The 26563-nt window shown below is 35.9% G+C and overlaps 1 protein-coding gene across 8 annotated transcripts in view; it reads right to left on the bottom strand.

Annotated features, from left to right (window-relative positions):
• The window catches only part of MBNL1 (muscleblind like splicing regulator 1), a 211944-nt gene extending 189157 nt beyond the window's left edge, over positions 1–22787 (bottom strand). For 2 of the 8 annotated variants that reach the window (XM_074405509.1, XM_074405513.1), the window contains exon 1: positions 22568–22759. Coding sequence is in view for 1 of the 8 variants with exons in the window: in XM_074405512.1 (XP_074261613.1) it covers positions 6597–6599 (3 nt within the window). In the remaining 7 variants the exon portion in view is untranslated. Of the gene's footprint in view, positions 1–6596; positions 6702–22567 lie in introns of all 8 variants that reach the window. The other 6 variants (XM_074405512.1, XM_074405511.1, XM_074405518.1 and 3 more) reach the window with 6 other exon arrangements.
• Positions 22788–26563: the final 3776 nt, after the last annotated feature.

The following is a 26563-nucleotide window of genomic DNA, read 5'->3' as shown; positions in this document are numbered from 1 at the left end:
GTCCTCCCGCTACTTCTGCTCCTGCCGACTAGCCGGGCTCATCGGCGGCTTCATTCTGAAAGAGGCCCCTGCACCGGGCTTTGCAAGGAAGCCTGGAAGGTTAGACTGAAGGTTGGAAACCTGTAAGACTAGAATCCTGGGATCTGTTGGGAGTGCCGCCTTAAAATGCACCAGTTTCTGAACCTGGAGGGCGAACAGGCGGGAAAAACATCTGCAAGACTGCCCCTGTGTATTTTTCTCAAGTAACAGGCCGTCCACAGTTTTGGAATTCCTTAGTGAAAGTGTCACACAAGCACAGACACTCACATCCAGCTTTCCTTCTAGTTTGTAAATAATATGTGGACTTTACAATGTATTCTCAACTTTGCACTATGATTTATAGAAAGCAAAGCTTCCTCTTTGAAAGTAATATATTATTTTTAATATATATTTAATTTTAAATATAAATATATATTTTACATTATATATTTATATTTATAACATATTAAATACCGGGATATTTCACTGCAAGTAAGCCATATTGTCGCCAGAGCAAATAAACCACAGCCCCATATCATAATTCACTGGGTGTTATAAGGTGTAACTTGGCTTCACTTTGAATGGAAAGAATCCTGAACGTCTGTGGTATGATAAAGTTTTGGAGATTGGGGGCAGGATTTCCTTCGTAAGGAATTCTGATAACTTGTTCAAGGATGACTGTGATGAAAAACGTTTGTCCCACTGTTGGGACACAATTTGGGACAAAAATGCTGGATATGGTACAACGTTCTTCCTGCAGGTTAGGTTGTGTTGAAGAGAGTGAGGCCAGCTCAAGGTGAAGGAAAAGCATCAGAAAGGTGCTAAAGTGCAGAAATACCTTCCAGAGGCACTAACAGCTGACTTGAGTTCTTGACCTTTAGCTAGATCTACAAAGCACTGAGTTAAAATTGTGCACTGATTACTCCCAGAACAAATTAATTAATTAAATGGTGCCTCTTCCCAGCGTTAATCGTTTAAAAGAACTCAAGTACCCACACAGTGTAAGCAAACTAAAAGGACCCTGACACTTTCTCAGAGAAAAGGGATGGGAACTTTCTATCTGCCCATTCGTAACTACCCCAAGCTATGAAGACTTCCCTTCCTCTTAAGCATTCAGCAACTACATTTAGTGCCTACCATGCCAGTGATGCAAGAATGGGTAAGACAGTCTATACTCAAGGATAACACCTCTACTAGGTGAGAGACAAACCAAGTAATGAGGGATAAGTACTATGATGTCGGAGGCAATCCTGTGAGGGCTGTGAGGATAGCGAACAAAGAGTTCCTGGAGGATTTACGTTTAACTGGTTCTTTGAAAGGTGTGTACGATTTAGCAAGATCAAAAGGGAGTAGAGTCCAGGTGGAGAAGAGAAAAGACCAGGACAGGCTGGGTGGCGTGGCTCACACCTGTAATCCCAGCACTTTAGGAGACTGAGGACAGAGAATCACTTGAGGTCAGGAGTTTATGAGACCAGCCTGGGTGACATTGAAAGGCCCTGTCTCAAAAGAAACGAAAAGAGCAGGGCATATACAAGGCATATACAGCCTTCTAGGCCTTTCTGTGAGACGTGAGGCGAGGGTAGTAGAGGAGAGTGGCAGGAGATGACGCTGAAAGTAGGTCTGTGTTAATCTGAGTTTCAACGTTACTGTCAAAGCTAATGAACTGGAAAAGTTAGGCAGCAAGGGCCAGAAATGGAGTCTGGACTTGTATTGCAGAAAGTTCCTGTGGTGGCAGCTTGGAGGGTGAATGAGAGTGTGGGCTGGAGGGGTGAATGGGTGTGGACAGACTGGAAAAATGACTCATGCAGGGAATGAGGAAGGGAGGAGCCTTGGGAGACTCCCAAATCCCTGGCTTAGCCTACTGAATTGCTTGCTACTTGCGTTTTAATTTCTTCATTTTGCCTCCCATTCTCTATGATATTGAAGGCCTAACTTCTTAGCAGAGCAAACTTTGCACCTGCTAGCAGGTTGGTGCCCTAGCTGGCTTCCATGCCCCTCTGCTCAGAATGCCTGCAAACCACTAAGGACTAATCCTGGTGGTAGAAATTTGTTTTCAACACAAACCCCTGTAGAATTCCAAGTTAGAAATGTGTTCTTTTTTCATGTGGGTTAGAAAATTTGCTGTTTGGGGCAACATGGTGAAACACGGGACTTTTGAACCTGTTTATGGTGCGAGAGCGAAAACTGTTTCTACTTCAACACTGGAGGAGGGGGGAGCTTCTGGGAGCAAAAGAGAAATTGAAACTGAGACATGTTTTTTGCTCCATGACAGAATACAAAGAAATACAGGGATGATCCTTTAACGTTAGAAACAGAATAACCATCCTGGTAAATGACAAAGAAGAGGGAAAATGATGTTAGTTTACATTAGATACAGAGAAAAAGGATGGCTAAGAAAACTCATAAAACAACGGTCAATCTATAATTCAAAATGAGTCCAAATAAATTGTGATATAAAACTACATTACCACTGATTTGGCCTAATTTACCATTGATAGCATTAGAACATGAATGATGGCATTTAAAATTTTAAAGCACTGTAACAAACACCAGATCATATGTTGAAACTATTAAATCATGTTGTCAGCTTTCAACTGCCAGCAGCATCCTAACCACATTTCAAACTATGGAAATTACTAAAAAATCATTATAGTAATAAAAAGTTAATAGTTCCTCATTTAGAATGCCATTGCTATTCCCTCAGTGCCAGGAGAACATTATGGTTTCTCCTACTTTTGTGAAGTGTCATTATAGTCCACAGGTTCATAAATGAGTATATCCATGAATATAAAAAGGAGGTTATTCGTGGGTGGAAAGGGAAATTATAGAAAACAATTTCAGGTAAAATAAAACTACATTTCAAATAAAGAAAAGAGTGTTCACTTCAGGTTCCTGAAATACTTTAGTCCATTTAAGTTTTAATTATACCAATGAATCTCAATAGAAATACAGTTAAGGGATATAGATAATATCAGCTCCCTGTTTACCAATAATAAAGATAAAGATAATGGCAGCATTTATCTTTTTCATTCCAATGGGAATATTTAAGGCACCTGTATAAGTATGTGAGTGCATGTGTGAATTGTGACTTACTTCTTCTGCATACTGCATTCATAGCTCAATAAGCTCTCACTGCCCCTCCAGTATAACTTGTCTTTCCTGACACACACTCACACACACAAATCACCTAAATAAAAATATCTCAAGAGGTATATTCTTTAAAAATACTATTTTTATTATACCAGGATAAAAATAATTGATTGAAAGATAGTGTCAAATCCAGAACCTAGTCTCATGTACTCTGCTTCCTAATCAATGTTTAAATATAGATGATTCTTAAAAGGCAATCAAAAGTTGCAAACATTCTTGTATGGAGAATCAAGTTTAAGTAGATGCATTAGATGTATCACATTAAACTTCATAACAGAGTTGAGGAAAAAGCTGAGACCTTTTGTAGAATTCAAACTTGTTTCTATATTTGAATAAATATGCTTGATAGGATTATGCGAATTCAGTTTAATTTCAAAGACCTTTATATATTTCACACACAAAACAAGTTCTTTATGCTCATGATTTAAAAATAAAAATATATATTTTAATAGATATTATATATATATTTGATACATAATACAATATATTGTATGTATAGTATGTATAGCACATGAATGTGAAAATATATAATGTCAATATTTGCTACTAAATGTTTATAAAATTCAAAACAGTTAAATATTAACTTTATTATGCATTTCTCAATTAAGCTATTTTACCTAAAAGTTGAATTTACATGTTCAGTATCATTATTTTAAAATCTGGCAATAGAGAGGCAGTAGGCAAATACATTTTGAAATTACAAGTTCCGACTAATAGAATTTTAGCATTGAATGGAATGTTAGAGAACATCTGGCCTTGTTCCCTTGTTAAACCAGAGGAGTGCATTATATAAGGAACTTGGCACCATGGCAGAGCAGAACTGACATTAGTGTCTTCTCACTCTCTCAGGCCATTTATTTTCATTGTCTTTTTTTTTTTTTTTTCATAAAGACAATGAAGACAAGAAGAAGCTCTAAAATAGCCCTAACAGTTCCCCAAGTTTAATGTGAGGAGGTGCCACATTAGATTTTCAAGAATATAGTTCTTCCTTCCTCAGTTTCTTCCTTCTTTCCTTTTTTCCTTCTTTTATTCTTTCCGTTGTTTAATCCTTCCTTTCTTCTTTACATTCAGAAAACACTTTTCATACAATGACTGTATTCATTTCATGAACATTTATTGAGCATCAGCCATGGCAAACTCCCATTCTAGGTACTGTGGTTACAGAAACGAACAGCACAGATAAATCACTTCCCTCAAAGGGGTTGCATTCTACTAAGGGGAGGCAAGCAACAAAAAATAAGTCAAGAAAAAAAAAAAAGATAAACATATGAGGTAATTTCAGATGGAGGTAAGTGCCATGAAATAAAATAAAGCGGGTTGGGGGATTTGGAGGGGAGGATATGTAAAACACAATGGAGGACTGAGATGGTCATATGCCAGCAACATTCTTGGTTAAGTGAGGAATAGCTGGGGAAAGAGCATTCAAAGCAATGAGGACTGCATGGCAAGAGCCCTCAGGCCTGACTTCATGGTAGGGCTAGAGAGCCAATGGTGAATAAAAACTACTTAACCTCAAGGAGCTTACAGTCAAGAAAGAGGAAACAAAATGAATCTTCATCAAATTAATCACACTCAAAATGCAAAACTACAACCATGATACTTTTTGTCACTGGGAACCATTGAAGTGTTTGATATGTTAGAGGCAGGGGTGGGAGTGGGGTGATAGAACATTGTCTAAATTTGGTTTTCACAAAGATAACTAAATGTTTGTAAAGTTAACTCTTGACTGCTCTGTGGAGGATGACAGTTTAATCTCAGAACAAAACGCAAGAAGTGCACCACTGCTGAGAATGAGAGCAAACCAAGAGTAGGCTCTGTCTAGGAGAGCAATGGGCAGCAAATGGCTGGGGGTCCAGCAGCAGAAAGTGATTTGGTTGAAGACTCTCAGCAGTGGGGTACAACAAATGTTAGAATTTTGCATCTCAGAGTTGAAGAGAAGCCATAAGACTCATGATTCACAAGATATATACCTTGAGGGAAGCGAGATGTGGTATGCCTGTATGTGTGTGACTTATTTCTTATTTGGAGTCAACACAATATAGAAAATTCAAAATTAGCGAAGTTAGAATATTTTTATAACAATCACCAGTGTTTCCAGTTCCCAGAGATAGTCACTGTTTGTATTACAGTCTATTTCCTTCTAGGCTTTTCCAATGCATTTTTAAAAGCATAGACAATACTGTACTATATATGCATTTTCTTTTCTAAATGTAATCTTTTAAGACAGTCTCATAAAACAAAGGACATCCCCGTATCATTTATATATAATCTTCATTTTTCATGAGGTAATGGAAGCTGGAGAATTGGCCCTTGACCAAAGCCTTGCGGCCAATAAGAGGTCAAGCCTCCTACCCCACAGTGTTTCACAGCCAGTACACCAAGCTCCTGAATTCATCTGTCTAACATATAATATATTATAAATGCTCTACCTGGCATGTACACACACCTTCTACTATGGTCTGTCATTAAAGAAAAGGAAATATACAATCATGGTCCTTCAATAAATTAAACAGATATAAAAATAAATATAAAATATAGCCAGAAGGTCAAAATTGACATGTTACCTATTTATGCTTATATGATTACGTGTAATGCTGTAAAACATCTTCTACCATTTGACAAAATTTTATATTGTCATTTAGCCCAGAATTCCCTTGCAATCTTTTAAAAATAGTATCTAATAGGCCTTTTAATATAAATGTTGTACTGTAACTGTTTTATATACTGTAACCCAAACATTTCTGCATAGTAACCCTGTTTCATGTAGAAAACAAATATGAAAAAAATATGGCCCTTTGTCTTATTTATTCCTAAAGGCAAACCAGTCTTTGACAATGCCAATAACAGGGCTGATGTTCCTAAATGTCTGCTGCATCTATCTACCTACTCATCGTATTTTTGACATTTCTTTTTTTGGTTTCTATGATATTCCACATCCCTCTCTTTTCATTCCATTGTGTGAGTTCTCTCTGTGGATCTTTTGTTAGCTCCCCTTATTCCTTCTTGCCTGAGTTTCCTGAAATTACCTTCAAATCATGTCTCAAAAGATGTTCTAAAGAGATCTTTTAATAAGAACAACATTTGTCCCATTAATAAATGGTGGGAGTTTCATATATCTGTTTTTCTCTTCTTTCCTCTGTGCCTTGTCCAACAGAGTGGGAACTGAGCAGTACAGTCATAAATTAATTTTAATAACTTAGGCATCAGTGCCCTGGCTATTGCTTCTTAATACATTTAACACATATTCATTGACTACTGACTATGTGCCAAGGGCTGTGCTTGGCACGGGGGATAAAGAAATTATTAAGTCTTTTGCAAGGTGTTCATAGTCTAGCGGTTGGGGACAGACATAGGGGAAAACACACAGTTGGAAAAGAGTGTAGCAAATGAAACCATTCAGTTAAATTCAACAAACCCTGCGTGCTTACCATGTGCCAAGCAGATGGCAAGGAGGATAGGACTGGGCAAGGCCTTGCTCCTCATGGACTCCCAAGCAGCTGGCAAATGGTAAAATTACCGACGCTTGCTAAGAGCTTTGTGGCAGAAAGAAAGTCAGAAAAAAAGTCATGAAAGGCTATCAGACAGATAAAAGACTTGATCAGAAAAACACTTTTAACAAGTATTGTCTGAGTAACATGAGGAGAAAGTTTGTTTTTCAGATTTTTCTTGCTGTCATTATGGAATGCTTACTAGTATCAGGTTTGTTTCCTAGAGTTTGAGGTTTCTTTGGCTTGCCCCCGCGAATTCCAAACTGGCCTTGCAACTCTCTCTCCTTGCCTCTCCTAGACTTTCAGTAACAAATCTTTAACTAGGTGATAGGAGATTATCTGATTAAAGCCATTCACACTAAGGCGAGAATGAGGCTTAATCCTTCAAGAGTGTTAGCTTTAACAAAGGATAGCTTGTTAACCCTAATGAACTGCTCACTGGAAGAACTCTGCAGTAGGATCCCTCCTCCACACCTTCCCAGAATTGCCAACCCCGTCTTTCCTTTTCATTTGTCTTCCTTGAAGCAAAGGAGGAATGGAAGTGTTAGGGACTCGAAGGTCACACATTATCTCCTTGAACTATCACAAGAGGTATGTAAGGTAATTCTGACCCCATGCTCATAATGAAGAAACTGAAACTGTGGCTGTGGCTCTTAACTCCGACTACATTTTGGATAGGTGGGCTGCAACCCAGACAAATTAAATCAAAATTTCTGGGAGCAGCATCCAAGCATCTGTAGCTTTTTAAAAAGCCCCTTAGGTGATTCCAAAGCACACCCAAGGTTGCCAGTTTCTTGCCTAAACTCTGCAAGAAGCTAGAATTGAGGAAATGGAAATTACTCAGAATAGGCAGCAATCCATTGATCTGTTCCATTTTTTTCCTTTGGCAAATAAAGTTTATTTGGCTCAACAGAAACGGAATTATCTGCAGGAAACTCGGTCTCAAATAGAATTGGATTTGGGTAGGCTGGTGCCCATATGCATCTAGAAATGAGGGAGTTAGGGCCGGGCACGGTGGCTCAAGCCTGTAATCCCAGCAGTTTGGGAGGCTGAGACAGGTGGATCACCAGGTCAAGAGATCGAGACCATCCTGGTCAACATGGTGAAACCCCGTCTCTACCAAAAATACAAAAAATTAGCTGGGCATGGTGATGCGTGCCTGTAATCCCAGCTACTCAGGAGGCTGAGGCAAGAGAATTGCCTGAACCCAGGAGGCGGAGGCTGCGGTGAGCCGAGATCACGCCATTGCACTCCAGCCTGGGCAACAAGAGCGAAACTCCGTCTCAAAAAAAAAAAAAAAAAAAAAAAAAAAAAAAAAAAAAAAAAAAACAGAAACAAAGAAAAGAAATGAGGGAGTTAGGACTAGTTGTGGGTAGCTAAACTGGTGGTGCAAGGTGGTACATTCTGTCATGCACATGGCTGGAAGTGGTGCTTCTTAGGCAATCAAAATATGTTTCACTTTATACCAGGTAAGCATTAGTGGTCCACAGGATTAAAAACAGACAAGACAAACAGTTAAGATCACTCAAAGGGGAATCCTACATATTCTAAAATGCTTAGGTTGAATTTTGTTTAAAATTTTATGCCCTGTCTCTTGCTAAGAAATTTGATCATATCATGAGGTCAGTAGTTGGAGACCAGCCTGGCCAACATGGTGCAACTCCATCTCTACTAAAAAATACAAAAATTAGCTGGGTGTGGTGGCACATGCTTACAGTCCCAGTTACTCAGGAGGCCAAGGCAGGAGAATCACTTGAACCTAGGAGGCGGAGGTCGCAGTGAGCCAAGATTGAGCCACTGCACTCCAGCCTGGTGACAGAGCAAGACTCCATCTCAAAAAAAAAAAAAAATTGTGATCATAAGCACCCCCCTGAGAGTGACATCAGAGCCTCTGAGAGATAAAGTATATCCTTGACCACTTCCTTTTGAAGATATATATGTCTTCACCCGTTACATACTCATACATAAAATTACGTATATTCAACAAAAAACTATTCTCTACATTTTAATATATTTTATAAATTGGTACAATAAATTCGCATAGTTAAATTATAAAAACAAACAAATTAGCAGAACATTTCTCATTTGAAACTCATTTGAAGATAATGTTAGACGTGTTAGTTTATGGCCTTTGTGAATGTGCCATCAATCCAAATGACCCTCCTGGTCCCACCTGGATGGATCTGAATGCCCATGTTTCCGCAATGGGCTTAGCAATGAGTAACTGCTGACAGGGCCTGATTCCACCTATCCTTCCGAGTAATGAATGTGTTTTTAGACAACGTGGAGCATTCTTTTCCATTTTCAGACTTTTCTGGTCATAGGTCACCAGCTCACCAGTTACTGTTGCATTTTCATTCTAAACCTTGTTGCTGCCAACTTTCCTATCCAGTCTCCAAATAGTCACTGAGCACCTGGCATAATTCTAGTCTTTCCTTGAGTCTGCGGCTACTTCGTAAGCAAAACTAGACCTGAAGCCTCTTGAAATATACAGTCCAGTAAGGACAATGCATATGAAATGGTGAGTAATTATGATCAATTAAGTAAGTAATGTAAATGTGCAAAATTTAGTGAATGAGAAAAATGAGAATGTGTACCTGGTGTATCTAAACTCAACAGATAAACAATTATAATTATTTTAATGCTTTCTCCCTTTTTTATGGAATTCAAACATCTCACATTATGGTTGAAAGTCTTCAAAGTACTTGTACTACATGTGTACATTATCTGGATTCCTCTTCATTTGTAAGGACAGAATCCTATTACTAGTTGCACGAAATAGTGACTGTTTGTGTTAACTAGCAAAGTGTCCATCACATAGCCCCTAAGGGCAAGGTCAGAGGAAATCTGTGACTGATCATTAATACTAAGCCCTTGATGTGTTCTTTGGTGTTACTGTCATTCACTTCCTGGGCTTAATCTTTTAAGGGTATGATATCTACAAACAAAGCTAACCAGCTTATCTTTGATACTTTCAAGAAATATAGCATGCCAGCTTTTAAATTAATCTTTGAAAATAAAATAAAAACTTAATTGCATTATCTTTTGTTTTGTCAAAAATCAAAGGCACTGTTAAAATCTTTTTTGGTGGATGTAAAATGATTTTTTCTGTTTCTGGATGTAATGTAATCTATGCTTAAAGTGATGTATCAAGTGTCTTTAATAGAGGCTTATTTATTGATTCTGTTCAAGTTACTACTATAAAGATGTTTATGCATAGTTATTCTAGACTAGCAAAAGAGCAGTAATCTGTAACTCCCACCCACATACTGACACCCATGCACAGTGTGTCTTCCTTCTACAGCTTCAAGACTCCCACGCTCCTGAAAAAGCACTTTCCTACTTGTCATTTAGTCTTTAAAATTAAGTAAAGAAAAAGTTAATTGTATAAAAGAAGCTGGTTACCTTGAGCCTCTCTCTTATATGGAGTTGCACTTCTCTAAAAATAGCCTAAATTATAGGCTTAGCCAGGACAGTTTTTCCCCTTGGGAGACCTTTGAAGTTTGTTTACTCTTACAAAGCTCTGGAAGGCTCATCTGAAAGAAGCTGTAACTAATTTGCCAAGGTCCCTAAATACCAAGAGGTCCACGTGGGCACTAGAAGGTGTCAACTTTGCTTGATTACTCTTGAATTTGTGGGAAAGGGAATGTTTGGCGCTAATATTAGATTCATAGAAGGCAGCCAAAATTAATTGTTAGGAAGAAGTTATGCTTAGATGATATGTAGCATAACTATGGGCATTTTCCTTACAAAGCCAGTGAAGCAAATCTATTTTGTTTATGACTAGATTACTGGGTGACTAAAAGGAAAATACTATCTACTTTGGGGTTATTGGCAATTGGGGTTAGTTGTCACCAACTGTGACACAAGGGGTAGTTTCCACTGGCAATCGTTACTGCTGTTTTGCAACCTTGGTCTTCTGCTGCAACCTTGCCCTGCTGCCTTTGTTGTTGGCTGCTCTTGGCAACAGGGTATACCCACCTCTCCCCCCACAACCAGCTTGGTGCAATGGCCTGTGTATGACCCATGCACTTTTTAGAAGAATCAGAGCAGGAAAAGAGTAACTGTCATTTCACAGGCTGCATTTCTGCCCATGGCCTTGGCTATTAGACATAAAGACAGGCTTTAGAATCCGTTATTAGGCACAAGATTTTGGACAATTTTTTCCAAGTCTCAGGTGCCTGCAAACTTAAAATGTCTACCTTGTAAAATTATGATAATGAATGACTTCATGAGAATTATCCTAACACTGGTCAGGCCTTTGATAAATTAGAGCTATTTTTTAAAATTTAAAATAGAGAGTAATTAAAATTTTTTTTAATACAGGATTTTTAAAAATAATAAGCTCTTGTTAAGCTTCAAGTCATGAGGATTCAAATAAAATTATAAATTTTAAAAAAATTACAGTTATTTCCTAAAATATGGTATAGCTATACAGAGATACCTTTACAGTTTTTATATCAGAGAGGATGCAATCAAAAGGGACGCCAAGATGTTTCCTGAACTGATTAACAGGAACTTTAGAAATATCACTATTGATTGGTCAGTGCACAGGTTTCTCTGGTCGAACTTTTCTCACCCACTTTACAAGCAAAAACATGAGAAAGACAAGTCAAATGAAGCCAAGCAAACGGTATGTACCACATTAACCGAGCGTATATAATGCACAGTTTCATGAAAACCACTTCCTTTAGCACTGTATTTCAAAATTATTATTATTTTTTACCCAGTCAGAGCTGTTGCCACAGAAAGAAAAATTTAGTTGTCTTCTTTCTTAAGTAACACAAGTCAAGAGATTATTCCAGGCATTACTTCATTTTTTTAAGCTCTTACTCCTACTTCCCTGAAAAATGTATCTCCTGACTTCATCAGAACAAACGCACTAAGAATTTTAAGAGGAGAAAATAATGATTATGTGTTGCTAAGTACTATTTTAGTAACAAATGCTTGGACCACTAAAATGATGACATCAACCACAGAAAGAATAACATTTACACTTTTGAAAGAGATTTTTTCCCAAACATTGTGGGTCACCAATGAGAGCAGCAAAGCCAAATAAAGGCACAAGGAGAAGCCTCCTGGCTCTGGAGAAGGCATGCCTAGCATCTTCTTCTGAAGGGTGGTCATCAGCCCCAAGGTAATTAAATAATCAGGCCCAATATCCATCTGCTCTTTCTATATTTCCTTCCTGAATCTAGTTCATGTCAACAAATGTGTAGTAGTATTGTAGAAAATCTAATGCTTTCATACTTTTAATAGATTTGCTTCTTGGTTAATCTGCTCAGGTCAGGAAGTGGCTTATATTTCAGGATTGCTCTCTAACACTTATTACAAATATTCATGCATTTGTTCTTTCAAAAACACACACGCACTTAAAAACCACACACTACCTCATACTCTGCAATAATCCGATAATATGGTGGTCATAGTACCTACCTATATAGATAAGATAGAATGAATTGCTTAAATAGCACATAAGTCATCTACATTTCTCTACACCCTGTAATACCAGTAGCACAATGTTTTTCTATTTGGAGGTTGTCAGGAGCACTCTAAGCTTCTGGATCCTACAACAACACATCTGACTGCCTTGGTGACATGATTATCATCCTTCTAATACACACTCAGTCCAAGTCCAGGTACTAATGTTTTTTGTTGGTTTGTTTGTTTGTTTTTATGGGTGGCTTTTAACTCAAGCCAGAAATAGAAGAATCTATACTTGTTGTTATTAACTTCTTAAGTATGAGGGAAGACCACTTTTTCTCATCATCCCTAATTAATAAATATGGAGTCTGTTTACTTTTTTAAAAGTCTTTTGAATAAGCTATTCTATAGTCTTTCTCCAAATCTCAGCCCTTAACCTCCAACCCCTTAAAGAAAGTAGTGTCCAACTAACAGAGATTTAAAACATAATAATATGGTTCATTCAGATCTCTTAGGATAATAAAAATAAATCACAAGGAATTTATAATTACTATGGAAAATGGCAGAGTAATATATGTCTACTTTTAAGAGGAGCAGGTTGATGTTGCCGGGGGCCCAATAGCTATTGTTACTGGGATTTGGGGAGAATAAAGAAGGGAACATCTGTGGTCTCTGGAGGCTAAAGTATAACTTTCTGTAGTCTTTTCTGCTTCATGTCCATGCAGAAACTAAGTTTCATGATGAGACCATTATCAGAAATCAGTGTATACATTTTCAAATGGCCATGATTAGAGTCAATTATTCCATGGCAAGTTTGCTAAAAACATTAAGTTTACAAATTTAAATAATATTTGAGCCTCTTTCACTTTTATCAAGGTAAACTTGGCTTATCTGAAATTCACCTAAATGTAAGAATTTATCTCCTGTGAAACTTTTACCTATGTAGTAATTCCTATTTCTCTTCAAACAACAGTTTTTCCATGGGGCCTGTGTTAGCAGAGATAACAGTTCATTCATTGCATTTCCATCTCCAATTCACACATGTGCATGTCCTTGTGAATATTTGTTCATATGTACAACTCCATTTCTTGGTCTACAGTCTATTTGACTTGGCTCTTTCTCAACTCCAGCTCCTGAGCTTCATCTCCCACCATCCTTTGAGACCCAGGCTCTTTTCTACTTCTCAAATATGTCAAGCTCTTTTCTACTTACATTTCCTTTGCATCTTCCTGAACTACTCTTCCCAGAGTCCTCTGCATGGTGCTCTTAATCCTCTCGTTGTTCAGGTCTTAGCTTAAATATTACCTTTTCAAACAGGCCATCTCAGGAGACCATTTATGTAAAGATGATTTCCCCTCTCCTTCCTTCTATCTTCATACCCTGCTGGATTTTCTTCTGGTCACTATCACTATCCAAAAGCCCCTTTAAAATTTGGTTTCTTTACTGGTTTATTCAATTCTTTCCCCACTAGTCTAAAGGCTCCTTGAGGGTAGGAACTTGATCTTGTCCGTCACTATTTCTCCAGCACCTGAAATACTGCCCAAAGTATAGTGCTTGACATACGATTTCATGAATAAACTCACTTTAAAATGAAAACAGAGCTTCTCATAAGAATTAAAATCCTCTCATCATATAACGCACTTCCTGAGAAGAACCATAAAGTCAGAGCCACCAAAAATCTTCTATGGCAGCACTAAAGGAGATAGTGCTCAATATTAAAAAGGCTCAGTATTTTAAAAGGCTCAATATTAAATTAATTGTAATATTAGAATATTTTTATTTCTTTGAAACTTTCTGGACTCTTCTGAAAATTTATTATCTCAACTCTTCACCTAATGAAATAATTTCAATAGTTCAACTTTAAAGCCACCACCTCCAGGGAGCCTCTTAACCATCACTGCACCCGGAGGTACAGTTCTAAACTATTTTGACTATTCACATGACATCTTCTGTTTTTTTATGCTGTGGCTTAATATCTATTTCTTTTAATATTTACTCCACCAAATCGTAAGATTTCTGGCTCAGGACTGCATCATAATAATCTATAAATTCTTAACTGTATCTAAACCACAGATTTATCTACTTGGCTTTTCAAAGAATAAGTGGTAGAGGCCATATAAAAATATGATGCAAATCCAGTTTAGAGACAGACATACCAGGATCAATTTTGTGACCTTTATTAAGCTACCTACCTCTCTGAACGTCCATATTTTTCCTTAAATCTGTTAAGTGGAAGTAATAGTACTTATTGCATAGGACTGATGAGGGCATTAAGTTCGTTAATCGTGTGAAGCACCTGACATATGATGATACAAACAATGTTTAACATGAAATAGCAGAGCTGATACTACTACTAACATTACAATTATCATCATTATCATTAGTTTTATTATCATTTAAGGGCTTATAATCTCAAAAACTTAGTTATATGCTAATACATATAACTAAGCTTGGTCTTTTGGATGTATAAGAAAAAGAATATTTCTAGAATAGTTTTATAATTCACTTCAAGATAAAAAATAGAATAAGGAAGTAATTAAAAAACAATATTGAAAATACCCATAGATGTGAGGCCAGCATAGGCAGATGGCTAATCAGGAAATGATTCTGGAAGGAGATTTCCCTTCCATCTGGTTGAGGAAAGCAATGAACCGTAACTGTCAAGGAAGAGTGGGTACATGCTTTTCTTGGGGGTGAGAGCAAGGCAGAATAAAGGCAGAGGCAATGGGTCAAGAAATGCAGAGGTCTTGCACCTCAGGATTCTAAAAAGTTAGCGGCAGTCACTGTGAACTTGTCTTTTTTTTTTTTTTTTTCTTTTTTTTAGCTCAGTGGAAAATAGCCAGCACAGAAAAAAAAAGAGAACTTCTCTGTCTATTTGTCTATTTGCTGTCTCCAAGAACCGCTTTTTGGTTTCAGTTCATTTGACTCAATACAGACGAAAGAGGCTACACCTGACATTTGCATGGCAGTTTAGATTACTACTGTAAACATGGCCTCTTCAAGACAGTGTTGGGAGATAGTTATTTCCATGATGCTTATTTTTAATATAAGGCTCAGAAATGTTGAGGCCTTTCACTTAATCATTGTTTATTTATTGAGCACCTACTATGCTCCAAATATTTTATTAGAAATTGTAAAGGTAGCATCAACAACAAAGGCCAAGTCTCTGCCCTCATGGAACTTACATTCTAGTGAGAGGAACAGATAATAAATAATTAGATAAAGAAATAAAAATTAACATGTTATGTAACATTTTATGTGCTAACAGTAAAATTAAAATGGGATAAACTGACAGAGTGACTGGGTTGGGAATACTACAATTAAGTATGTAGTGGATCATGGGAAACATCTATTAGGAGAAATGTTTGAGAAGAGACCTGAATAAAAAAAAGATTGTGTCACAATAAGGTATGTGGCCATGCCAGGAAAAGAGAAGGGTATGTGGAAAGTCCCTGAGTCAGGAATGAGCTCAGAATACTCGCCAGGGGCAGGGGGTGGAGGGGTGGGGGCTGGGAGGGAATGAAGAGTAGAGCCAGAATATCCTGAACGAAGAGATGAGAGATAGGATATCAGAGAAAATACAAAGACATAAAAACCATAGTTAGGAAACTGGATTTTATCCTAACTAAAATGAGAAGCAATTGAAGAAATTTTGAGGAGGAAGTCACATGATTTGATGTATATTTTAAATGGTCATCTTGGTAGGGATGCCAGAATAGAAAAAGAGCGTTTCTTAATAGGCTACCACAAAAACAGAGACATCCAGAACAGAGATGACAGTGTCATACACTTTGCTCACAATGAGAAACAGGTGATACTGGTCAGCATTGGAATATCTTTTGGGAACAGAACAGACAGGCATGCTGATAGATGGAGTGTAGGTGAGGAAAAGAAAGAATGAAATTAAGGATGCTTTTGGCCTGGATAATGGGGGTAAGATGGTGCTATTTAGTAAATAAAGGAAATTGGTTATGGAGCAAAGAGAGGAGTGGGAAATGAGGGTTTTATTTGGGGCATGCTGAATTTGAGATGCCGCTTAACATCTGAGTGTTTAGCTGTAATGATCAGTTTGGGGTATGAGCCCATAAATTGGTAGAAAGTTGAGAAAGTATGAATTTGCTTTTTATTTAGGGTTATCAGGGTAGATGTCTGGAAAGACAGGAGATACAACATGCAAGATCCGCAATTGGTAAGTGATCGAATGGAACTTGAAAATGAATCTTTTGACACTAACCACAAATTTCTCTTCCTATTACGAAGTTTAGGGCTTATTTTCAGTTATGAATGCTGGAGTAGAATATGGGGAAGTATTGGGGGCAGGAATATTCTAGGATCACATATAAAAGAATGAAAATTTTTTAGTGCTTATAGACTACACACATTTATGATTGCTCTTTATTTTCTTTACATAATTTTTTTTCCGTAAGTGTGATGATACATGCACATTTAACTGTAAAAAACTCTGGAATAATAAACCCATAGGGTAAGTGAATTACCAATGTGACTATAGATATCTACTTTCTTTTCTGAAATTGTCACTTTTTGCAATGCAAAGGAGGATAATTTGACTTCAGACTAAATGTAGATTGAAGACATTTGAAATACAAAGATAAAAGTTCAACCCAAAACTCAAGCGGGTATTTTTGAACTGTATCAATAACATTTGAGTTAGGATGTATCAGGTTTGCTTAGCAGAAATGTCTAAGGCAAGCAGAACTTCATCTCTACAGTTTAACAAATGTTTAAAGCAAATTAATTTACTCAGAAAATAAAATTAAATCAATAAAAATGTAAAAGGAAAAAACCTAAAATTGGGAACAATGAATTTAATTGTATGTAAAAGGAATACTGTGATCACCCTGAATGGAAAGCCAGAAAGAGAGAGGGAGGAACAAACGGAGAGAGAAGAGGAAGAAAGGAAGGAAAGAAGGAAGGAAGGGAGGGAGGGAGGGGAGGAAGGAAGGAAGGAAGAAAGGGAGGAAGGAAGGGAGGGAAGGAGGAAGGGAGGAGGGAAGGAAGGAAGAAAGGAAGTTTGATTCTAGAAGGGATGGGCTCCATTGGTCAAATGTAAACAATATAAGCACCAAAATAGTTAAGTCATAGAAAAAAGAAATTCCTGTATCCATACCAGTAACAAATAGATACATAAAGTATAATTCAATAGATTTTGAAGGTGAGAGTTTGTTTGCTTACAGTAAAATGGGAAAGACTAATGTAAATGTAGAACGAGTGCTGAAGTTGTAAAGCCATCATACTGCAACCATTGTAGTAAAGACTGCATTTGACAAGAACACCAGTGAACGATAAATCCGAGGGGAAATTTCTGATGAGGAGCCATCATTGTGCAATAGAGAAATCACAACACCTTGACTAGGCAACACAAATGAGCATTAATAATGTGGGACAGAAGAGGCTTATATGCCCCTAGATATGATAGCATGAGAGGAAAAAAATCACCTATGAGGAATTCCAGTAGAAAGTGCATAACCATAATCTAATCATGGGGAAATATCAGAAAAATAAACAATGAGGAGTACTTTATTAATATGAAAAAGAGAGTTGTTGAATACAATATATTCATTGAAATCTTCATTTTCATAAAAGACAAAGAAATGATATGGAAATGTTCCAAACAAAAGGATACTAGGGAGACATGGCATTCAAGAGATCTATTGTACAACATGGTGACTATAATTAATAGCAATGCATTATATTCTTAAATATTGTTAAGAGATTAGATTTTAAATGTTTCCCCAACAAAAAATATTTGAGTAATGCATATGTTAATTAGCTCAATTTATCCATTATACATTTAGCCACCGTGTATAAATATTTTAAAACATGCTTCACACAAGAAAAATATACAATTTTAACGTATCACTTAAAACAATACATTTTAAAAAGGCAACAAACAACTATGTGTGATAATTGACTCCAGACTGGGTCATTTACTGGAGGGAAAATATTTTAAAAGTTATTATTTGATAGGGGCCTGGCACGGTGGCTCATGCCTGTAATCCCAGCACTTTGGGAGGCCGAGGCGGGTGGATCAGGAAGTCAAGAGATCGAGACCATCCTGGTCAACATGGTGAGACCCCGTCTCTACTAAAAATACAAAAAATCAGCCAGGCATGGTGGCGCCTGCCTGTAATCCCAGCTACTCAGGAGGCTGAGGCAGGAGAATTTCCTGAACCCAGGAGGCAGAGGTTGCTGTGAGCTGAGATCGTGCAATTGCTCTCCAGCCTGGGTAACAAGAGCGAAACTCCATCTCAAAAAAAAAAAGAAAAAAATTTTTTTAAAAAAAGTTATTATTTGATAAACAGCAAAATTGGAACATGGACAAATATTAGATAAAGGTAGTGTAGCTATGTAAATTTATGAAGTAGACAAATGGATGTAACTGTTATGTAAGAGATTATCTCTATTCTGGAAGATTACACACTGAAGGCCCTTGTTATATGTGACTTACTCTTAAATTGTTCAGAAAAAAAATATGAACATAGAAAAATGTAAAGAAACAGACAAGAGCAAGTTATAAGGCAAATGGGATAAAATATTCAAGCAAATCTAGATAAGGATATAAGGATGTTCATTATACTGTTTTTATTTTTACAACTTTTTTGAGCTTCCAATTATTTCTAAATAAGACATTTTAGAGTAGGTGAAGTGTAACAAGAGTTTCTGGTAAGCATTTAAGAAAACTTACTGCCATCAGATATATTATTGTATTTTACTCAGAAGTCCATCTAATTGCATAGAAAATGTTTTTGCTGCTCCTCTGTATCAGATCTACCCAACCAGACAGAATGAGAATAAAAGCAGTCTACTTAAAATTTTTGTTTTGTTTAAAGAGAAAATAAATTGAATTAAGGTATACTTTTAAAAATTCTACTTTTTTTTCAAAATCACAACTGTGATGATTTTTCTCAAAATCATATTGCAATTTATTTTTTCACAAGGTGAGAAAAAGTTTGAGAATGTGATAACCACTACGTATCTTTTTTTAAAAAAAGGGTTAAAATAAAATATCTGTAATGTAGAGATGATGAGGTATGAAATTTTATACTCATGGAGCAACACCAATAGACTAACTTCATTCTTCATCTTCTTTCCAAGGTTCCAAAATTAATTAATGATTCTAATGACATTTTTATTTAAATTTGGATTTAAAAATGCAATCTGGTATTTTCCTCAATGATATTAAAAGTAAAAAAATTAAATAAAATGTTAAAACCTATTTTTAGAACATGTATATAAAGATAAAACATAAAAGTGGAAGGAATTTTAAAAACATTAAGTGCCTATTTTTAGTTAATATGAAATAATAAAAAAATCAATGATATCAGGCAAATAATAGAACTATACTATTCTCAAATAACAATTTACATTTTAAAGATTAAAAATTAATGAGCAGTAATTTTATTTTCTACAATGCAGATGCGTAAATTAGATTCCATTTCATTTATTATTTAAATGGAAATATTCAGAAATATAAAATGGCTTATATTCTTTATATCTGCATAAATTAATTTCCTGTATGAAAATGATACATATTCTATAATACAGAGTTCATATACTGCCACAGCTTACATTTTTACAATCATAATAATTTTCTCACTTATTTAGCATATTTTAATTACTATAATAAATGTGATATGCAAAGGTAGCACTCATTTGGAATTTACAGTTATTAAAAATAAATAGAAAGTCAACAAGTACAAGAGGGCACAAATTTGCTTTTAAATGGTTGAAAGACCCACAATATCTAGAGTATGAAGATTTTTGTTTTTCAGTTTAAAACATGTCATCTCTCTTAGTTTGCACCCAAACTGTAATCTTTCTTTTTTTCTTGCAAATGGGAAAGTGACTGAAAGAAGAGGAAATAAAACAACTAAACAAAAACTAAATATTTCAATGTTCTTTTGGAAGTTTAGTAATTTATGTCAAAAACAAATAACCTTGGTATCCCTAAATGAAATTATTCTTTGAAAAATAATATCTGTTTATTTTTTGGAGTGGGATAGAGCCCTCTACAAGCAGATCATTCTTTTCTATCTCTATAGATGAGCAACTTGGGGAAGGTCATCTTGTGAAGGAAGAGGAGAACATCCATTTAACTGTGAGGTTAGCAGGATCAACCCTGGAACCAACAGGCTAAGAGATCCCCAAGAAGATCACCCACTTCACAAAATCAAACTATGTCTTATTAAGACAGAGGCCAAATTTCACCATACTATATACAGCAGTCAGCCAGTCTCAACTTTTATTAGATTCATTGAAAACTTTTTATATAATTATGTCATACAAACATAATCTACTAAAACATAATAGAATATATATGTACAGTTCAGAAGTCAAAATTGTGTTTTACAGTAATAAGTTATATATCATATTTATTTCTGATGAATAAACAATAATATTAAATAATTAATATTACATAATTATTTGTTAATATTTATTTACTATTAATAAATATCACGGAAACTCAGATGAGCGCTGTTTTTTCTTCTGTAAAAATAATTTTCTCAAAGAGAGAACAACTTATAAACTTATTTTCCATAATCTAGAACCAGGCTGTTCATTCAGACTTTATTAATTCTTGACAACAACAATAATAACAACAACAAGAAGTCTGTCTTGCCAGAAAGATAGAATCTTCTCTGCTGCTTTAGTCTTCATTTGCTGTTCTGAATTACCATTATGACCAACTTATATTGCAATTTCCTGGGGCTATGTTTCCTTGTGATTGTTAGCCATTATTGAGTATATTACCATACTACATATAGTACTTAATAGCTCAGGATATCAAAATGTCTCATAGTTAAAATTTTGGTCATTTGAACTTCTGATGGAAGTAGTTGTGTTTATTTTTAGATTTTCTTTATTTTTAGAGACAGTCTGGCTCTGTCACTTAGGCTGGAGTGCAGTGGTGCAATCGCAGCTCACTGTAGCCTTGATCTTCGGTCTTAAGCCATCCTCCTGCCTCGGTCTCCAAAGTAGCTGAGACTACAGGCACGAGAACTGGCAAGCAGTTGTGTTTCATTAGTGTGTGGTAACGATGAAGGCGCACACTTGTAATGAATTTCTCACAATTGTCAACTTAATTTTAAAATTTTCATCAAGTTAAGTATGTCAAACTTGAGTTAACAGGCCACACCTGAGTTTCTAACGCTAGCACTCTGCTTTCCTTCTCTCTATAATCAGAAGACGGCAACGATTGGCATAGTGCATGAAAATAAGTTTTTAAAAAACCCAACTAGGAACTAGGTAACGCATTAGAACCCGTATAACACTAACATTTACCACAATTTATTGAAAATTACATCTATTAATTGATGGGATAATGTGGACTTTCTTTTTTGGAAGTCATGAGATTAGTCTAATTTTTTTCAAACCAAATTAAGAAAGCATTCAAATACATCTTGGGATATTTATACTTACCAAATCTCACACGGCAAATGTGTGATGTATGAAACTTTCTCGAAATGGTTCAGTTATGGAAATGCTCAGAGGCAAATTCCTCAAACTTCCATATGTATAACCAGAATAGTTCACTTAAACTGATTTTTCTATTCAAAGCTGTATTAAACACTCCTTAATGTTTTTACCAAAGTATAAAGAAACCAATAGCTTTTAAAAGGAAGATTTAAAAATTGCTATATTATGAACAAAATTGTATCAAATACAGTTAATATGTGTAGGTATTATTCTAGACTAGTGCAAATGAGAATAAAAATTTCTAGGATCTACATTATTTTAGAATTTCACTAATAAGATCAGTTTCAGTATAGTTTGATTTCCAATTATCAATCCAAATGTCTTATTTTTTTTCATTCTTACTATATTTTAAGCATTATAAATACAAATTAATCTTATTTAGAAAACAATAAATTTTAAAAATTGGATTTGCATAGTTCATTTAAATTTTTAAGTCATGCTGTCTACATTACAAATTAATTTTTCTAAACAAATATCATAAAGTGATGATATAACAATAATACTGAAATGTCATATTTCTAATGATATATTTTCACAGTGGGTAAAAACAAATGTAAGATGTTTTGTTTTCTGGAAAGTACTCAGCTAAACATGCAATTGAGCAAAAGGATATCAGTCAAAGAATATTAGAAGTAATCTAGAGCTGGGGAAGAAGACAAGTTGTCAAATTTGTTAATAACCCAAAAGCTTCTTCAGCACAAAATTGTTTGCAAAATCACACATATGTGAGAAAGATAATGTTTCATTTTGCAGGTAAAATAATTTTGAGCTCAATGAAAACTTTAAAATTTTCCGGGTTTTTAAAAGCTTGAATGTGAAGTTGAAACTTTGTAAATTTATTAGACCTCTTATTTAAAATGCCGGTTACTTACTTGAAAGAAGTACAGGTTTATCTAATCTACGCTGTAATCTGGCCAGCATTTAAATTGTTACCATATAAATAGCAATCCAAATAATAAAATGAAAAAATAGCAAATAATTGTTCTTACCTCTATGTATTAGTTACAGTTGCTTATTAAGCTGCTTCAGTGGTTGAGACAAACTACCAGCACTTCAAAGAGCTCTGTTCTCTGCTCAACTCTCTTCTCTAGTTACGTTATTTTTTTCCTCTGCAAAAGGATAGTCCACCAAAAGAGGAAGTTATGAAATAACAGTCATTATGCTTTATCCATTTTGGGGGGCATGGAAAATTATTCATAAAGCTTACACTTGAAATCACAGCAACAGGCTATAATTGTTGCCTGTACACATATATAATTAAAATTCACACATGTTTATATGTGTAAGCAAATTTTATAAAAGTTAAGATATTGAAACCTATACTTGGCCTGGCCTGGCAGCTCATGCCTGTAATCCCAGCACTTTGGGAGGTCGAGGCAGGCAGATCACCTGAGGTCAGGAGTTCGAGACCAGTATGGCCAACATGGTCAAATTCCGTCTCTACTAAAAATACAAAAATTAGCTGAGCGTAGTGGCTGGTTCCTGAATCCCATTTACTCAGGAGACTGAGGCAGAAGAATCGCTTGAACCTAAGAGGCGCGGTTTGCAGTGAGCTGAGATCATGGCCACTGCATTACAGGCTAGGAAACACAGTGAGACTCTGTCTCAAACAAAACGAAACAAAACACCAAGAAAACCCCCATACTTGATGAAGTAGTGCCGTTTATATAAGAAAACATCTCCCGTGTGGCTTGATGATCACAGAAAAACGGAAAATACTGCTCTATGCAGAAGAAAACTGTCCAGCTGATATATGGGAATAAACTTGCTTTTATAGGTCTAATTGATTTCAAGTCTTTGGAGTAGGACCCAAATGCTAATCTGACTACAGGCATCTTGTTAAGGGAAGAAAAAAAAACCTCCAGTAAACGGGCATTTTCCTGGAATTTGGGTAGTGGTTTTGTATGTAAAAGTCTCAAACTTCCTTTCTCATGAATAGTTGCCTGTTAGGTATAGATAAAGCACTGCAAAACTGAAACTGTTACTTACACGTGAACTACCATCTTTCACTACTTCAGCCACAAGAGTAAATAACAGGTGCAGAGGTGCAGAACCTTCAAAACTGAACATTTAGCTGCCTAAGTTTTTTACAGGTTGGAGTAGTAAATGAGAATATTAAAAGGACAGTAGGGATAATGGTTTAAAAAAGACACAAAACAGTTGATCAAAGCAAAAACTGCCAACTTCAAACAAAACGATATATACAAATATATTTCTCATGGGTTCAGGTTGCCAGATAATAGAAGCCAATGGGTAGCTTCATATTTATGTGTGGCAGTTGCCCCCAACCCCCCTACCCTTGCCCACTGGGGAAGAAGATGCAGATGGATTGCAAGATCAATGCAGTAATTATGCAAACCTCCATATGTTGCAAGAACCACTTTCTGGACTTTAGAAGTTATCGTGCTGTCACCATATCACACTCTTTGCTTTTTATTTAACCTTATATCCAAAGAGGCATTAAAGAGTAATTAGACTGGGCATGGTAACTCACGCCTGTAATCCCAGCACTTTGGTAGGCCCAGACAGGTGGATCACTTGAGGTCAGGAGTTCGAGATCAGCCTGGCTAACATGGCAAGACTCACCTCTACTAAAAAATATAAAAATTAGCCAAACATGTTGGTGAGCCCCTGTAATCCCAGCTACTCGGGAGGCTGGGGCAGGAGAATCGCTTGAACCTGGGAAGTGGAGCTGGGCAACAGGATTAGAGTATGTCTCAAAAAAAGAAAAAGAGTATTTAGAAACTGAAATATTTTCCATTTAACCTAAACTCATACTTAATGTGAGTTTGCAAGAAGTAAAACAAATAAACCAAATGAAGAGAACTGCCCCCTCCAAAAATCACGAAAAACAAACAACAAAATAACACAAATAAAATTAACAAAACTCCAGTATTTCATCAATATCATATTTTATTTGAATTCTTTTGTGAACCACTTATATAGAAATCAGTGGAGAAAAGTTGTCGAGGTGATTAAAATTGCTTAGCTTTTATGTGTTTAGACAAATTTTAAATATTATTGTATTTGGGTATCATTATATAAAACACTAGTCTTATCAGTCCCCAAAGACCCAGTCACAATTCTGGAAGCACAGTACTTGATACTGCTGTAATTTTAATGTATTTCTTCAGTATCTATGTACCTTTTACCTGAATAGTGGATATATATCTCTACTTTTCCGCTTCTCTACTGATTCCTTCCAGGCTGATAAATATGCTCAAGTTTCTTCCATATTAAAAATTATTTCTCTGACTGAGTTGCACTATTACTTTCTTTTCCTTCATCAGAGCTTTTTGAAAAAGTTGCCAACATTAACCGGAGCTGTTACATCTTTTTTTGTATGTGTGTACACATAATAAAATTTACTATTTGAACCATTTTTAAATATACAATTCAGAGGCATTAAGTGCATTCACGTTGTTACGCAACCATCACCACCATTCATCTCTATAATTTTCTTTCTCATTCTTCTATACTGAAACTCTGTACCTGTTAAACAATAACTGAGCATTCCTTCCTGCCCTCAACCCTGGCAACCACCATTCTACTTTCTATCTCCATGAATTTGATTACACTAGGTATTTCATATGAATGGAATCATATGACATTTGTCCATTTGTGTCTGGCTTATTTCACTTAGGTTCATCCAAGTTGTAGCATGTGTCAGAATTTCCTTCCTTTTTAAAGCTGAATAATCTTCCATTGTGAGTATATACCATATTTGTTTCCTATTTATCAGATGATGGACACTTGAGTTGTTTCTATCTTTGGCCATTGAGAATAATGCTGCTGTGACCAGGGGTGTGAAAATATCTGTTTGAATCTTTGCTTTCATTTTTTTTGTATATACACCCAGAAGTGAAATTGGATCATACTGTAATTTTATATTTATTTTTTAGAAGCTACCATACTAAGCCCACCTATCTTTCTCATATTTCTTCATTCTGCATGGGTTTCTGCTTCCTTCTATTTACTAAGACTCTTGCCAAAATCACCAGTGATCTCCTTGTTACCAAATCCAAAAGCCAAAAGTCCTCTTACTTGACCTGCTTCTAGCACATGCCGCTGTTGACCACTTCCTCCTCCAGGAAATGTTCTGTCTTTCGGTTCTTGACTTCACTCTCACCTTCTGAATATGTAGCAACTTCTCTGATTTCTTTATGAGTCTTTAACTCTGCTCCTTTAGTAAATGCTGCCACTGCTCAGAATTCTGTCCTGGGCTTGCTCTCCTTACCCCACAATCTCACTAACCTTGGATGGTTTTAATTGGTAAATACTGATTGCTCCCAAATCTCTGTTTCCAGCCCAGGTATCTCCATAAAACATTTCACCAATGCAAAATATAAGATCATTTTTACTTGCAATGTACAGAAAAGAGTTTGCATAGAGGCACTAAGATAAGACTGAATTAATTTTTCATCTCTACTATTGTTTAAACTTCAGAAGGTCAGGCATTATTTTTGGGCCCTATTTCCTCACCTGTAAATGGGGCCTTAAATGACCACCTAAGAAGGTTACTGGAGGTATAAAACAAAGAATACTTAGCACTTTCTAGTGTTTATAGTATTAAAAATGCAGTTAAAGCAACAGTCCATTCTAATTCCTTCTCACATGTTTTTTTCTCCCCAGAAATAAGTAATACTATCAGTTTGATGTATATCTTTGCTTAACTATTTCCTATATAATTACCTGTAAGACACATACAGAATTAAATAATTTTGTGGGGTTTTAATGTAAATAACCTCACACTGTATGTTCTTCACTGTGACTTTCATAAAATTTAATATAACTCGAAGCTATCCCAAGGCATTCTTTTGAACGGATTCATATACAGTATATCTAATTCCTTCACTGATTGAATTTGTGTTACTCTTCACAATTAAAAATGACGTGATCAGTTGAGCATTGTAAGTGTCTCTTTTAAAGTATGTACAAATCTTTGTCTAGGGTAGATACAAGAAAGTAGAATCGTTAGGCCAGAA

This window comes from Saimiri boliviensis, chromosome 9, assembly GCF_048565385.1.
Source record: "Saimiri boliviensis isolate mSaiBol1 chromosome 9, mSaiBol1.pri, whole genome shotgun sequence".
Classification (NCBI taxonomy): domain Eukaryota; kingdom Metazoa; phylum Chordata; class Mammalia; order Primates; family Cebidae; genus Saimiri; species Saimiri boliviensis.
The sequence above is the reverse complement of the archived record's forward strand: the minus strand, read 5'-3'. Positions and strand labels throughout refer to the sequence as shown.